This window comes from Chrysemys picta, chromosome 7 (genome assembly GCF_011386835.1).
Source record: "Chrysemys picta bellii isolate R12L10 chromosome 7, ASM1138683v2, whole genome shotgun sequence".
Taxonomy (NCBI): domain Eukaryota; kingdom Metazoa; phylum Chordata; order Testudines; family Emydidae; genus Chrysemys; species Chrysemys picta.
This window is the reverse complement of record NC_088797.1, coordinates 85,165,661-85,182,405: the sequence shown is the minus strand read 5'-3', so window position 1 is coordinate 85,182,405 and position 16,745 is coordinate 85,165,661. Positions and strand designations below refer to the sequence as shown.

Here is a 16,745-nt window from a genome sequence, read left to right as displayed (position 1 = left end):
GACTCTTAGAAAAGGATTCCAAAACCTCAAACCCAACCCATAACCTGCGTCACAACTTCCTGACTGATTTAAGTGAGACATCTACAATAAAAGCCTAGAGTCTAATTACGTGGTTCTTCCTCAGACAAAAATCACCACTGACTTCAAGAGAAGTTTTGCCTGAGCAAAGACAGTGGGATTGGGTTCCCAGAAAGCCCCATAATAAAAATGTTATTTCAGCTATTAGAAATAAGGGTCCAGAAGTATGTGACACAATCCTGCCTGCCCACAGGCTTTCCCCTAAACATACATTACCTGCAGACATGTCAGCTGTCAGAGGTCAAGTGTACATTTGCCACTCCTAGTAAAAAAAATAAAAATAAAAATAAAAATAAAGTAGCAGTTTGTTGATATCCCAAACTTTCAGGCAACTGTAGTGTTGCATTGGCAACACAAGTATATTTCCCCTTTCTAAAGCAAGCTTTGATAAGCTTATTGTTTGTAGCAGGATCAGTGTGAAATGTGAAGCTTACACAGTCTGCGAAACTCTCACTTTGGAAAAACTCTTAAATTCAGGATAAATTCAGGATTTGTATTCCAACAGCTTTTTTATTTCTTGGAGGGTGGAAGCCTGGACCTACATAATAGCAGCGAGGAGATTTTTTTCAGTATTTTTATAAAGTAAATCTTAGTAGAAATTCCACTTGAAAATTTCCAGTTGGTTCCCCAGATGCCAGCTAGGTTTTAGAACAACATGTCACAATTCCCAAAGTAACTGCACCTCTGACCCATGCATGACCTCTTGGAGGGCACCCTGTTTAGGTCTCAGCCTCTAGCCATCACCTTTCAGGGACAGGATCCCACAATGCACTCTCTCCAGACTGGGGACTTGGGCTGCAGATTCCTGCAATTCATTGTGTTTCTCTTAGCCTGTCTCACTATAGTTAAGCACCTGCAGTCCTGTTCTCTCAGTAGCAATAACAGAGTTAACCAGTGACCAGCCAGCTTTCATAAATCAAGGTACTATTTATTCAGAACAAAAGCATTACAGAGAAAACATATAATAAAAACAATAAATAGTTTATTTGCAGATCTAATTTACCAGGCAGTCAGCCATCTTCCACATAGGGACGCTGATAAAATTAAGTACTTCAGGCACTTCTCACATGGCCTGCCACTGTTGATCACAGTTTCATGTCAGTTCCCAGATCAGGACAGTCTCCTTATATAGTTTACAGTTCTTTGTTTGCCATGCCTTTTGAACCAGGACAAATTGGTACAGTATATGCGCTATCTTCCCTGGGTATGAAACTTCCACAGACTTGTTACCTGCACTAAAAATTTGCATTCATTACTCCCCAGTGATTTGAGTTGGTGAATTTAGTTTAGAACCATTTCGCTCACCCATTGACCTACGAATACAATCACATAAAGATACATATAACATATAAAGGTGATGCAATAGTCTTTGAATATTCCATGTGTCAATAGCACCTGTCACATCTCAATATAATAATCTTTGAATATTCGGTGTTTCCAGTGTATTGCATCTGTCACACAGAATTTGGTCTAGTAGTTCCTGCCTGCCGATCTCCCAGCAGAAATCTGCAGAAGTCACTACAAAACCAATTGAGACCATGTAAAGGATTCTAACTACTAGAATTTCTATTAGGAAGCCCCACTTGAATTCCATAAGTTAAAGAAAAAGCATTTATTTTTGTGGCACTAGCACTCCAACAGGTGGGAAGGAAATGTGTGTGTTGATCAAACCTGGCCAAGATCTGCACTGATTGCACCCATAAAGGAAAAGCTAGAAAAGCAGCTAGGGAGAAAGAAAACAAATGGAATTGGGACTTGAAATGGGGAGAGAGAGAGAGAGAAAGAGAGAGGCTAGGGCCCAGCCCTGGAAGTACTCACAGCAGGTGAGCTCTTTGATCAAACAGCATTATGAGGATGTCCTGTCTACTCAAGTAACTGAGCTGTTTCTGATATCCAGAGTTAAACACGGCTCTTCCTGAGGCCTCTCCTCCCTGAACCATGGTTAGGACTGGTGTGGACAGGACCAACAGTTTTAACACTGGATTCAGACAGCATGATTAACTCATATTAGAACTAGGTTAATCAGGCTCTCTGTACCAAGTGTTAAATACATTTTGGTCCTGTTCACACCACCACCCAAGCAGTGTTCCACCACAGTTGTGGGGATCTGAGGAGTACTGGAAAGGGATAGAATTCACTCCCCTAACTTGCAGGCAGGCCATGGTGCTTCAGTGTAGTACTATTTACAGCTGCTGTTCCACCCTAAAGGCTGGAGTAACTGTGGAGGCTGCACTGCACCCCCACATGAGGTTTGAGCCATTGTATATATTTGGGCTTTTAAAAAAAATCAGATTTAGTCAAGATCCAAGTTTTGCAACTTGGGACCATCCTTTTAACATCCTCTGGTAATTTTGTGGCTAAATTCAAAGATTAACATATTTTCCATTACATTCTGGATTCCTTACAAATGGGACCATTTTCATAAAGTTTTATTTTCTACAAACACTTTGATTCACAAGGGAAGTAGCTTAAGCTGGCATAAACAAAGAAGTGTTGGACACATTCTTTCACTATACCCATATACAGGGGCGTGCACAAGGGGAGGCAAGCAGGGGCCTGGGCCCCCCCAATAATTGGCGGGGCAGAGAACTCTTCTGGCCCCAGTGACATGGCATGGAAAGCAAGCTCCTCCATCCTCAGGGCAGTGAGAGTGAGCTCATGTGGCCCTAGGGCCCCAGCAAGGAGAGAGAGCACCTCCAGCCCCTGGGCCATGGCAGGAGCTGACAGCTCCTCTAGCTCTGGGGCCATGGTGGGGGCACAGAACATATCCCTCCAAAAAGAGTGATATTTAAATTCCTGTGCACGCCCCTGCCAGCATAGTTATAGTAGAAAAATCTATACTGAAAAACCTTCCCATGTGGATAAGGCCTTAGTTCTTTCCAAAGGGAGGAGTCTCTTTCCCTTATCTGATTGAGATTTAGGGCATGGCTATACTACAGAGTTTACAGCGGTTGCTGTAAGCTCTCTAATGCAGCCGCTCTAAGCCAGCGGAAGAGAGCTCTCCCATCAGCTTAACTACTTCAGCCCCTGTGAGCGCCGCGGTTATGTTTGTATAACTTATGTCGCTCAGGGGAGTGATTTATTCACATAAGCTGTAGTGTAGACATAGCCTTAGTTTTCCTACGGTATTTCCTGCTGAAGACATGCCTCAGAATCCTGCTACAAGGACAATTCATTGGAGCTAGAGACTTGACAGTATCTTTTCAAAAAGAGGGCAAACCTTGAAAGAGTTTCAGTACAGTTTAGCTCTCAGCCTTTTATGCTACAGCACTACCAGAGATGCTGTTGAAGAATTCAGAACCTGGGTGACTCTCAGGGTGTCAGATATGTTCACTTTATGCACACAAAACTGACTTCCCCAATGTCGGTCCTTATTTTATCAATTGCTTTTGACTTTTTAGGATTAAAGTTATATCCCCAAAGATCTTTCAGACCATAGTGTTTATTTTGACAGATTGCTGCTTTCAAAAGTGAACAGCCATGAAAACACAAAATAATTCTATGGGAGAGAAGTGCAGAAATCCTATTAATAATCACAATTTTATTTCTTGCATGAAGTTCAGTGTGATCTTCACTTGAATGCCAGAAGCCTATTTAAGTCCTACAGTAACAATAAACAACCTGCATGCCCTTGCATTTCCTGGAAGACAACAGATTTCAGGTGCCCCCTTACTCTTTGGAGATTTTGAATAAGGTTCAGAAGTCACAAGCCATAAAGATGGTAGCTACCTAAAAAGAGAAAAGAATGAGTAAGAGAAGACACCTCAGTGATAATTAAGAACAAACAATTTAAAGAACTCTGATTTAGCATGAAGGATCAACAACAACAACATGGAAGGAACTGTAAAGAAAAACTCACAACTATAACAGTGCATGTTTGCAGGAGTGGAAGCTAAATTCACAAGTTGAGGAGCCTTGCTAGAGTTCTGTTGCAATTCTCCCTGTCCATACTCTCTAAATATCTACTAAGTGGTTTGTCTGGATAAATACAGGCTGTACCCTCTTAGACTTGATCCCTGATAATAGATGCTAAAAGAGTTCATTGTATTTGAAAAAATATATTATTAATTCACTACATAAATAAATTATAGTTTTCCTAGAACATGGGAATCACTAAAAGGTGCTGATCAGGACATTACAGACAATGAAAGCAATGATTAGGACAGAAGCACTAAAATGCTTAAGCACTTATATACAGTACCCACTTCCATTTTCACAGCACTAAAACCACCATAACATTAGTAGTTTCTCACGCAGACAGAGTTGTTTCTCGCTACAAACCTATGTAACCCATACTGGCATAACATATTTTGACCTAGTATTATTTCCTGCAATTGAATTACTTGATGAGCTTTCTAATGAGGTAGTAAATTTAGGACACAATTCCACATTGTTAAAGCTTGTCTACACATGAAGCTGCACTAGTTTAATTAAACTGCTGAAACCCCTCGTGTGGATATACTTACAGAAGTTTAAAACTGGTTTATCCATTTAGCTTGCCCAGTACAGAAAAACAGATAAACATTTAAAATGTTTTAAATCTAATTATGAGCATCCACACATCAAGTTGCACCACTTTAGCTACCATGCTGAAGAATCAAGCCCAAGCTTTCAGTTCCTTTTAATTGTACCAGTTTCAGGTTGCAAAGATATTTGTCAGTTGCCACATCATTTTAATGACTCCATGAGTAAAAGAGAGCTTAACTAACTTACTTTCCCCCTCCACCCCCCACAGTAAACCTCTGCATATAGGCAAAAACTGTGTGTGTCATGTTTGAGATTCATGATTTATCACTGAATTACAAACTTCAGAACATGTTTTTCTGTAGTGGAAAAAAACAGACCCAAAGTTATTCCAGTACTACAGTATAATAACCCTTCTAGAGACTGCAAAGGTAAGGCTGTGAGAGTATCCCATTTAATATGGAATTCCTGTTGCATTCAAACCTCTTTCAATAATAAGGGAAAATTATTCTCAGAGTTAAACTCATTTTATTTATTTCTTACTCCAAATTCTTTCCTACCTATCATACAAAGATGTCAACCACAAAATGCGTAGGGAAATAATGTCACTACAGTTCCATTTGTTTTAGTTTGCATCCTACTCCTCTGTCAGTGAACCTGTGAAAATGTATAAAGCCTGTTGATGTGAATCTCACCTCAAGAAGCTGACCACATTTGGCCGTTATTCTTACTACGTTATGTGCTACTTCCTATTTTTAGCATGAACTTTTTTTTTTTTAAGTTGTGATCGTCAGTAGGAAATGAAGAAAATATACACTGAAATTTTATCAGCTTTAATCTCCTTTAGGTCATAGAAATTGTTCCTACAGTAACATCAACTTTCCACTGATCATGGGCAAATATCGTAAGGTGTGAAACTCTACAGGAAGCTTGCACATTGTTACGTCCTATAGCTCACACTAGCTCAGTGCCTTTCCCACCTTTGTGCTGAAAACTCCTCAAACTCCAAGCACCACCAAGATTCAGGGGAGTTGTTGTCTGAAACCACATAGTCACCCACAAAATGAATTCACTACTCCTCCTCCTCTCATTCTCTTTAGACTTGTTTTGGTTTTCTGAGTAAGCCATAGGGAGAAGGGAGTACGAACTAAATCGTTTAGTGGTGGGTGGAACCCATGAAAAAATAATTCTAGAGAGGGATCAGCTAGATGGAGATTAATAAGGATCCAATCATCCATTCATTCCAGCAGCACAAAGTAGTTGTAAAGCTAGCAGTTCTGGCCACTTGGGAACATTTGAATGTTTTGCTTTTTCCCCCCATATCAGCTGAGAACAAGAGGAACTGAGCATATGTGTTTAACAACTATTAACATAAAAGAGAATCACTTGCATTACATTTCCCATACCGTGGGCCAATTCTCCACTGTCTTGCGCCTCCTGTAGTAATTTATACCTGCATAAAGTAGGCCAGACTCTCTGGTGAGGTGTGGCATCCTTGCATCATGACAATCTACAACTGTGTTTTCTGCCCCTTGTAGCTAGAGTACCCCTCACCTAGCTCTAACTCAGCACATGGGGAATGGCCTTTCACAGAGCTGCAGCACAGTATGGGGACTGAAAAGCTGAGTTTTAAGCCACTCTTGCACCATCCCTCTCCAACGTGTGCTCTGTGGAGTTGCACTGCACCCCAGGATCTAGCCTAGTAAATGCCAAGAGTAAAACTGATATGGTGGCAATTTACATTCACTTTGCCCAGGTGTAAATGATGAGACAAGGTATAAGGCAAATGCCTAGTGATGGCATAATAGCCCCTAACAGCCTTGTCTCTACTAGAGAAATTTGGCATGCTAGTCGCCATGTGGTCCCCTAAACATAGCTGTAACACACCTCACATCCACACACAAAATGCTCCCAACAGGCACGATAATCAATGTTTGGATTAGACCTCCTTTGAGCATGGCTCACCACTATGATCTCCTCCACCTACACCAGTGGTGGCAGAGATTGCGGGCACAATAGCTAATGGTACAAATAGACCTCCAGGACCATCCCACCTCCACCAATCATTTCTTATTAGGTCACCTGTCCAGTCTACTTTCTGCACTCCACACACATGAGTCCAGTTGGCTGGAAGATGGATTCCTGTGCAAACAGTGTTTATTACATATAGTGAAGCTGAATTGCATACTATTTTCACAGTGATCAACTTCTTCTTTGACTTGTTCAACTTATTCTGACTCTGTCACTGGCTTGTCTCAAAGGAGACCTTCATATGAAAGTGCTGCCAACTGGTCTGAAGCCAATGTGCAAGTGCTGGTAGCCATCAGGGGAGAAGAGGGGATCTAGGGCCAAATGAACTCTGTCATTCATGACAGATATTCTATGACCAGGTGGTTGAGTGACTGGTCAAGATGGGGTGTAACTCAAAGCAGAACACAGTGCCCTGAAAAGAAAATGGGAATGAAGGTCCTATATAATAAGACAAGGGACAGCAATAGTAGGTCTAGGTCTTGGTAAAAAATATGCCCCTTTTACAGTGAGCTGGACTGAATGCTTCCATGCAGGGATACTTCTGAACAGCACCACAGGACTGTGCAGTGCAGTGGTTAGGGCCAACTCTGTGAACCATGCAGACCATCAGAATGAGGAAGTAGACCAGGAATTGCTGGAGATATTGCCAGGATTTCAGAATCTGTTTAGGGAGACCAAAAATCCAGGGATGAGAGTAGAGATGGTTGAGGAGAAGGAAGCATCAGTTGACAAGGAGCAGAGTACAGCAGGTATGCAGGTTTTTATTGTCAAATGTACCAAAAAAGCCTGATTTTGCAAGCAAAGGGCTGGGCAGTTTTCAAGGTTCCTACAAAGATTTTTGTTAAATGAAATGATACAAGATACCAATGACTGAGTTCTCACTAACCTTGAGATCTCTCTCATTTCAAACTTTCAGATAAAAAAAGTCTTATGTCAGATAAGAAAAAACAAAAACTCATGTGATTAAAATATTAAAACTGCTAATCAGCAAAAAGAAAGCCTGTTTCCTGTTTATGATATGAGCCATCACACAAAACCTACATGCAGTACGTTTCAAACTCAACACTATCTAATGAGGAAAGGTCCCATGCTACTGTGGGGCCATTTATTCCATCCTCTAAGCAAGGTATGGAAGCCCCATTGCTTGTAATTTTTAAAATTACAGTGGCCAAAATATTGGAAAATGTGTTATAGGAAACAAAATGTGGCGTAGAAAATACTCTTGCATTTTCAGGGAGATAGAAACTGGGAGATGTAAAAGACCTATTGGATGGTCTTGGTCTATGTTATAGTAATGACATGGGGCCAGACACAGGAGTTGTACAACAGGTGGAAACCACTACTTAAAAGAAACTAAAAGATTTTATTATAATAAAATATCATTGCTTACTTAGAGCAAAGACTTCAGATGCACCAGTGACATCAGTGACAATGCATGACACAAGGGTTTTGACAGCTCTATGATTGCCCTGAGATCATTTGTGAGAGAAAAATACTTGGGGGGAGAAGGAGGGGAAGGGAGCCTTTCCTAATTAGTAAATAATAAAAATCATTATCCACAAAATAAAAGGTCTCAAAATCACTGAAGAAAATTAAACAAGCACAGCTAGTTTTGAAAACACACAGAGGACCTTGCTGTGGGTGGTTAGGTTATACGTGTTAGTCATTTATTTAAGTTATCTTAAGAACAGAGAGTGGAATTTATAAAAGTGCTCTGCATTAGTCTAACTATCCCCATTGAACTCAGTGGTAAAACTCCCACTGACTTCAATAACCAGAGCTAAGATAAGAATGAGTGCTTTTGAAAGTCCCACTCAAAGTGTTTACAAATTATTATAGTTCTGATAATACTCTTAGAACAGAAATAACATTTTCATAGTCTTTGTTATTTAACACATTACCTGAGCACAGGGACAGAAGAAATCTCAAAAGCTGAATGGAGTGTTGTTGCCATGTTGCTTCCAGGATATTAGGGAGACAAAATGGGTGAAGTAATATCATTTATTGGACCAACTTCTGCTAGTGAAAAGGACAAATTTTCGAGCTACACAGAGCTCTTCCTCAGGTCCTGGGACTACTTCAGCTAGAACAACGCTACATACGGGTATTTTGGGTGTTCTTTTCATATGTGGCTTTTTATGTTAGAAACATCAAATCCTGCAACCTAAAAGATCTGAGGGAGGAAAAAAAGTGAATCAGGAGTCAGTTATTTGAGAATACAACCCTTTCAGGGCACTTTTAATGAGATAAACTTCAGAGAGGGCATTTCAAACCTTTTATCAAAGCTTTAAAAAATCACCCTTTATTAATGTGTTGGATATTCTTTTGCAAAAATATGTTTTTCCCACTAATTCATCATACTTCCCCATTACTACTTCTTACTGCTGCTGGACCGAAGAACTAACATTATTTTCAAATCGCATGTAAAGCAGATTAAGAGCTTTGCATTTTTCTGTGGCATTAGTTTAGACTGGGGAGGGGGGTTGCTTTTCTTGAATATTTCTGACCCTTCAAGCAGACACATGAGGCTCATTTTTTCATGTCTGGAGTTATTACTGAAAATCCAGAAATAACTATTAAGTAGTGAATAAACATTTTGAATACTAAAATGATTAACTATGAAACACCTCCCTGGTCCTAATACTCAGGTCTATTTATCTCCCAATTCATTAAGAGACCATATAAATAATTTAGTATTATTCACTGGGATCAGATTGTAAAAATGCCTAATATAAATCCAGAGAGACAAGGTGGGTGAGGTAATATAATTTATTGGACCAACTTCTGTTGGTGAGAGAGACAAGCTTTTGAGCTTGCACAGAGCTCTTCTTCAGAAATGGGAAACATACTCAGCCCTGGTCTATACTACAAACTTTTGTCAGTATAACTGCATCACTTAGGGATATGGAAAATCCACACCCCTGAGCAATGCAGTTATACTGACCTCAGAGGCGGTGGTGCTGGCTCACTGGAGGTCCTAAGCAGGAATATTTTGGGGGTCCCACACACAACACATTCTAAAAAAGTGAATAGGGCGGCCCCTTGAGCTGCTCGGGGCCCTAATTGTTTAGTCTGCTTATGCCTAGAGCCGGCTCAGGTCTAGACACCACTATGTCAATGGGAGACCTTCTCCTGTTGACATAGCTACCACCTCTCAGGGAAGTGGAATACCTACACTGATGGCTCTCCTGTTGGAGTACGTAGTGTCTTCACTACAGCCATGTCTACCCTAGCACTTATGTCAGCAAAACTTTTGTCACTCAGGGGTGTGAAAAACACCATCCCCGAGTGACCTAAGTTTTGCCGGCATAAGCACTTGTGTACATAGTGCTATATTGGCAGGAGACACTTGATGATTACCTGCTAATTCCCTCTGGAGCACCTGGCATTGGCCACTGTCAAAAGGCAGGATACTGGGCTAGATGGACCTTAGGTCTGTCCCAGTAGGGCTGTTCTTATGTTCTTCTGACTTTGAAGTTGATGAGTCTGTGTGTCTATTTTTGGGTGCAAATTACATTGGCAAATTTTGGCTATCCTTCCAATATATATTGAGATGTTTAAACCACTTTCAGAAAATAGCTTCTGAAGTTATTCTGTGTATGTCACTGGTTGCACCAAACCCAAACCCCCTGTGGAGTTAAATTGTATTCCTGTTGACTTTGGTATATCCCTTTTGCACACAACAGAACTGGTGTTTTTATTCTCTTTTCTCTTCCATCCCTACCTGTCTAAACACGCAAATAGCTGAAAATTCTTTTACAAGTGTGCACACACTTCTCAAATGACTATGTAGTTAGGATTTAGTTTCAAGGGGAGGATATTTGCCTACAAGTTGTTAGGTGCCTGCTTTGCTGGTGGCCTGAAGGTCTTGTGATATAAAACTGGCAGACATGCAGGACTTTGCTCCAGGTGTCATGCAACAATAGTAATGAAGTGGGAACCAGGATATTGAAGGGAGTAGGGACTGGAGAGGGGGAGAAGAGAGAGAGAATATGGAACAGGGATTGTTGGAAAAGGGAGAGAGCCTAAGGCCTTGTCTACACTACGAGAGTAGTTCGATTTTACTTGCATCGAATTTTTGTAATCGATATTGCAAAGTCGAACGTGTGTGTCCACACTAAGGACAGTAATTCGACTTTGTGCGTCCACACTAACGGTGATAGCGTCGACATTCGAAGCGGTGCACTGTGGTCAGCTATCCCACAGTTCCCGCAGTCCCCTCTGCCCATTGGAATTCTGGGTGTAGCCGGCAATGCCTTCTGGGTAACAAAATGAGTCGAGGGTGCTTTTGGGAAACTGTCGTCATCCGTCCATCACTCCCGCCCTCCCTCCCTGAAAGCGCCGGCGGGAAAACAGTTCGCGCGCTTTTCCAGTCATTGACAGCGCGGACGCCACTGTACTCCGAGCATGGAGCCCGCTGCGACCATCGCTGCAGTTGTGGCCGCTCTCAACGTCTCGCAGCTTATCATAAAGGTTTCCCTGAGGCAGATGCAGAAAAGTCAGGCAAGGAGGCTACGGCACCGCGGTGATGTCCTGAAGTCTGAGAGTAGCACAGACCTGTCAGAAAGCAGGCGACCCAGCGCCGAGGACATCACAGTGGCAATGGGTCATGTTGATGCCGTGGAACGGCGATTCTGGGCACGGGAGACAAGCACTGAGTGGTGGGACCGCATAGTGCTGCAGGTCTGGGATGAATCCCAGTGGCTGCGAAACTTTCGCATGCGGAAGGGAACTTTCCTGGAACTTTGTGAGTTGCTGTCCCCTGCCCTGAAGCGCAGTGACACCCGGTTGCGAGCTGCACTGAGTGTACAGAAGCGAGTGGCCATAGCCCTGTGGAAGCTTGCAACGCCAGACAGCTACCGGTCAGTCGCGAACCAGTTTGGGGTGGGCAAATCTACCGTGGGGGTTGTTGTGATGCAAGTAGCGAAGGCAATCGTTGATGTACTGCTGCCAAAGGTAGTGACCCTGGGAAACGTGGAGGCGATCATAGATGGCTTCGCAGCGATGGGATTCCCAAACTGCGGTGGGGCCATAGATGGAACTCACATCCCTATCCTGGCACCGGACCACCAGGCCACCCAGTACATTAACCGAAAGGGATACTTTTCCATGGTGCTGCAAGCACTGGTGGACCACAGGGGACGTTTTACCAACATCTACGTGGGATGGCCGGGCAAGGTTCATGACGCTCGTGTTTTCAGGAACTCTGGTCTGTTTAGACGGCTGCAACAAGGTATTTACTTCCCGGACCACAAAATAACTGTTGGGGATGTGGAGATGCCTATAGTCATCCTCGGGGACCCAGCCTACCCGCTAATGCCCTGGCTCATGAAGCCCTATACTGGCGCCCTGGACACTGAAAAAGAACTCTTCAACTACCGGCTGAGCAAGTGCAGAATGGTGGTGGAGTGTGCTTTTGGCCGTCTCAAGGGGAGATGGAGAAGCTTACTGACTCGCTGTGATCTCAGCGAAACCAATATCCCCATTGTTATAGCAGCTTGCTGTGTGCTCCACAATCTCTGTGAGAGCAAGGGGGAGACCTTTATGGCGGGGTGGGAGGTTGACGAAAATAGCCTGGCTGGTGATTACTCACAGCCAGACAGCCGGGCGATTAGAAGAGACCAGCGGGAAGCGCTGTGCATCCGGGAGGCTTTGAAAGCAAAGTTCCTGAGTGAGCAGGGTAACCTGTGATTTTATAGTTTGTGTACTGAGAAGCTAAACCTGCCCCCGTTTCTTTACCCAGGTAATGTTGACTATCCTATCCAGTTACATACCCCCTTCACCCCCCCTCCAACACACGTGTCGAAATAAAAATAGTTCTACTTTGTTAAAGCACACCGTTTTCTTTAATACTGTTTTAGCGGGAATTTTTTAAAACTGGGACGCAGACTGTGGTGCGGGGCGGGTCTAGTGTTGTGATGCGAATGCAGCTTCTAAACTCAAGGATTGACAGGCTCCGCTGCGGTGGGATGCTTGTTTCAACGGAGCCTGTCACCCCTCCTGATCGGGACTGTGTGTATGGGAGGTCTATTTGACTTTGTGGCAGGGGGAGGACGGTTACAGATCCCATGCTGTGTGGCTCTGTGATCCTGTCTAAGGACCGGCGCTTAAGATCTGTAACTGCCCTCCCCCGCCACAAAGTCACAGAGCAACCCACCCCCCCCAACATTACATCAAAACAACCTCCCAGACTAACCGGGGCAACTAGTCACTGCATCACTGCACTGTGTATGTGCCCTGCTGCTGTGCCTGCCCCCGACTATGTACCCTGCCAAAGGAGACTGTCCTGTCCAATTTCCAACCCCCTTTCCCCTCCTCCTCCAAAAGAACATGATTGAAACAGTAGTTAACAGAAACGAATTTTTTATTATCAACTACACATGGCATTGGGAGGTGAAACTTGGACGTGGGCTTGTGTCAGGCGGGAAGGAAAGAACTTTTCAAATTTTGGGAAATGAGAGCCTTCTGCTACTAGAGCTCTCTGCAGGGGTGGAGTGAGAGTTAGCAGGGACTCTGCCGCCTCTCCTTCTTTGCACTTTGGGTGAGGTGGGTATGGGACTTGGTGGCGGGGGAGGGCGGTTAGAGATGGACTGCAGCGGGGCTCTGTCCTCCTGCCTCCGTTCCTGCAGAACATCCACAAGGCGCCGGAGTGTGTCCGTTTGCTCCCTCAGTAGTCCAAGCAGCGTTAGAGTCGCCTGCTGGTCTTCCTGCCGCCACCTCTCCTCCCGATCCATGTTGGCTTGGTGCATTCGGGTCAAGTTCTCCCGCCACTGGGTCTGCTGTGCTGCCTGGGCTTGGGAAGAGGCCATAAGCTCAGAGAACATGTCCTCCCGTGTCCTCTTCTTCCTACGCCTAATCCGCGCTAGCCTCTGGGAGTGTGATTCCAGGCTAGGTTGTGAGACAGTCGCAGACGGGGCTGTGGAAATGGGAAAAAGGGAGTGAATTCCTCTGAAAGATAAATGTAGTTGTGAACAAAGAACATAGTCTTTCTCTGTGAACAAGACCATGCACAGCACCTTTCACATGCGCACTCAGCACAAGGTCGAATTCTCGGCCTTCGCATTCTGTGCCTGGGGTCTTGAACAGCACATTTGAGAAGCGAGGCAGCACAACGGAATTTCTGTTGCAGGCAGACATGGTAAGCCGTACACTTGTGGCAGTTTAAAACTTTTATATTACCACTGGCCTCATTTCACATTTAAATCAATGTCAGTCCCTGCTGCCAGCAATCCGGCAAGCGGGAACTCTGCCCCTGTCCCACCCCCTCGCGGCTGTCCCCGGGAATGATCCCTTTCGGCTGCCCCTCTCCCGCCTCCACCGCGTGGCTGCAAACCAGCGGTGACAGTTCTGTAAAGGAACGGGAAAGCAGTCCCAACACTAACATTCCCCTACCTAATTAAAAGCAGGTCACCATGGCCGACATCACCCTGATGAGGATCTCCGAGAGCGACAAAGAGAGAATGCTCCGGGAAAGCCTCCAAAGACCAGGGCCGTATGCCGCCCTGCTGTGCAGAGCAATGATCCCCGAGTACCTGATAATCTCGTGGCGCGGCAACGTGTCGTACTTCGGAGGACCCAATAAGGCCGCTCTCCCCAAGAACCTCATGCAACGGCTTTCAAGTTACCTCCAGGAGAGCTTCATCGAGATGTCCCAGGAGGATTACTGCTCTATCCCCGCACATATAGACCGCATTTTACTGTAGCTGCAGTAGCAGGGAATACACAGTAGAGCGGCTTGTGCAGGACAATCACTGAAAACCGGACATTGCTAGATTTCTTTTCAAAACTTGCACTGCCCCTTACTAAACCGTTAAGCGCCTAGGGCACACTAATCATGAACAACCCATTCTTTTAATTGTTAATATTCCTGTTTTGTTAAAAATAAATGTTTAGATGTTTACAACACTTACTGGCTGATCCTTCACCAGATTCTGTGTCCGGGGTAATGGCTGGGGACGCTTCGTAGGGGATCTCTGTAAGGGTGATGAAGAGATCCTGGCTGTCGGGGAAATCAGCGTTGTGAGAGCTGCCAACTGCCTCGCCCTCCTCATCTCCTTCCTCATCTTCCCCGTCCCCTAACATGTCTGAGGAACCGGCCGTGGACAGTATCCCATCCTCAGAGTCCACGGTCACTGGTGGGGTAGTGGTGGCGGCAGCACCGAGGATGGAATGCAGTGCCTCGTAGAAACGGGATGTCTGGGGATGGGATCCGGAGCGTCCGTTTGCCTCTTTGGTCTTCTGGTAGCCTTGTCTCAGCTCCTTGATTTTCACGCGGCACTGCGTTGCATCCCGGCTGTATCCTCTCTCTGCCATGTCTTTAGAGATCTTCTCGTAGATCTTTGCATTCCTTCTTTTGGATCGCAGCTCGGAAAGCACGGACTCATCGCCCCACACAGCGATGAGATCCAAGACTTCACGATCAGTCCATGCTGGGGCTCTCTTTCTATTCCCAGACTGCACGGCCATCACTGCTGGAGAGCTCTGCATCGTTGCCAGTGCTGCTGTGCTCGCCACGATGTCCAGACAGGAAATGAGATTCAAACTGGCCAGACAGGAAAAGGAATTCAAATTCAAATTTTCCCGGGGCTTTTCCTGTGTGGCTGGTCAGAGCATCCGAGCTCGCACTGCTGTCCAGAGCGTCAACAGAGTGGTGCACTGTGGGATAGCTCCCGGAGCTATTAGCGTCGATTTCCATCCACACCTAGCCTAATTCGACATGGCCATGTCGAATTTAGCGCTACTCCCCTCGTCGGGGAGGAGTACAGAAGTCGAATTAAAGAGACCTCTATGTCGAACTAAATAGCATCGCAGTGTGGACGGGTGCAGGGTTAATTCGATTTAACGGCGCTAACTTCGACATAAACGCCTAGTGTAGACCAGGCCTAAGAAGTTATTAGGAGTCTGGGAAAACCTGGGGTAGCCTCCACCTTTCTGGCCCTGTCTCCATTAGCATCGCCAATTTGCCCACTTCCAGTCCTTAGCCTCCATTCTCTCTCCTTCTGTCCCCAGTCAGTGTCCTCTGTCCTTCCCCACCACCTATTAAATTCTCTTTGCCCCCACCCTTTGCTCCCTACACTCCCTACCAACAGTAACTGCCACCATCAGTGCTACCTCGTCCCTGCAAAGTCCATGCTGGTTTGGCATCAACAGGAGGAACAGAGACAAGAGTAATCAGAGGCCACCTGAAGCTGGGTGTCATAATAGCCCCCACTCCGACCACAAGCACGAATAGATAGCAGATGCTTAACTGCAGCTGAGCCAGATGAGTGACATAGCTGCTAAGGTGCGGGAAGCGATACGTTTCAGTGTCACACATGATGCATGACATTTAGCAACCCTAATAAATGTACATGATCAGGAATATAGAGAAAGTACCCTTTATCAATAGACCCAGGAGCTCTAGAAGTTTATGATAAAAGAGAATCTTCTCATTAGTAACCGTTAAGAAATAAGATAAACACTAACTATTACTTCAGTACAGATATGTTATCAGAAGTCAGTATTTCCCTTTCATGAAGTGATGGCAGTTGGTTCTTTGCAATTGCGGTAAGTGACCTGGTTTCTGCTTCTCGTTCTATTTGATTATCAGCAAAATTTTGCTTCCATCTAGGAAAATGTCCATACTAACACTTCTGAACTGACAGCTTGTTGAAGATGTAATTTGTGTTTGTAGTTTAAGTAACGTGGTTATTAAATTGTTAATGTATGTCCTGCTGGTAGTTTCATTGGAAGTTAGTTATAATGTTGAGATTTTACACACACACACACACACACACACACACACACACACACACACACACACACACACACACTTTTTTTAAAAGTGAAATCTGGGAAACCCCTCAGTAATGTTACCAGATTTTACACAGAACTGTAGTAATTACAATTTATTTTATAGATACACACCAAACTTCAGGTCAAAATTTTGATAATTGCAAAACAGCTGTTGAAGATTCTTTATAACGTTGTATTTTGCCTATAGTGGAAAAAGTACAACTGAATTTGTGGGTGAAACATATCTGAAGATGTTTATCTGAACTTTTTAGAAAATATTACTAATGTTGTCATTCTATAGCCTAAACTCTGATATTATCTATGTTGGGATAATGGCAACTCCTTTTATGCTGGTGACTTATAAAACAGCAGTTGGACTTATCTTGTAACAGTGATTT

General features: G+C 44.2%; 1 protein-coding gene across 1 annotated transcript; it reads right to left on the bottom strand.

Annotated features, from left to right (window-relative positions):
* Positions 1–12,919: 12,919 nt before the first annotated feature.
* LOC135972897 (uncharacterized) lies at positions 12,920–15,462 on the bottom strand. The gene is made up of 2 exons (XM_065553496.1): positions 14,484–15,462; positions 12,920–13,489 (listed from the first exon to the last, which is right to left on the bottom strand). The coding sequence occupies exons 1-2, from the start codon at positions 15,058–15,060 to the stop codon at positions 13,014–13,016; spliced, it is 1,053 nt and encodes a 350-aa protein (XP_065409568.1). The 5' UTR covers positions 15,061–15,462; the 3' UTR covers positions 12,920–13,013.
* Positions 15,463–16,745: the final 1,283 nt, after the last annotated feature.

What these genes read in the sequence shown, in the direction of transcription:
- LOC135972897 (XM_065553496.1), bottom strand. Translation starts at nt 15,060, where the DNA reads ATGCAGAGCTCTCCAGCAGTGATGGCCGTGCAGTCTGGGAATAGAAAG. An exon ending in ATCTGGTGAAGGATCAGCCA is followed by an intron (nt 13,490 to 14,483) that starts GTAAGTGTTGTA and finishes CCATTTCCACAG; the next exon opens with CCCCGTCTGCGACTGTCTCA.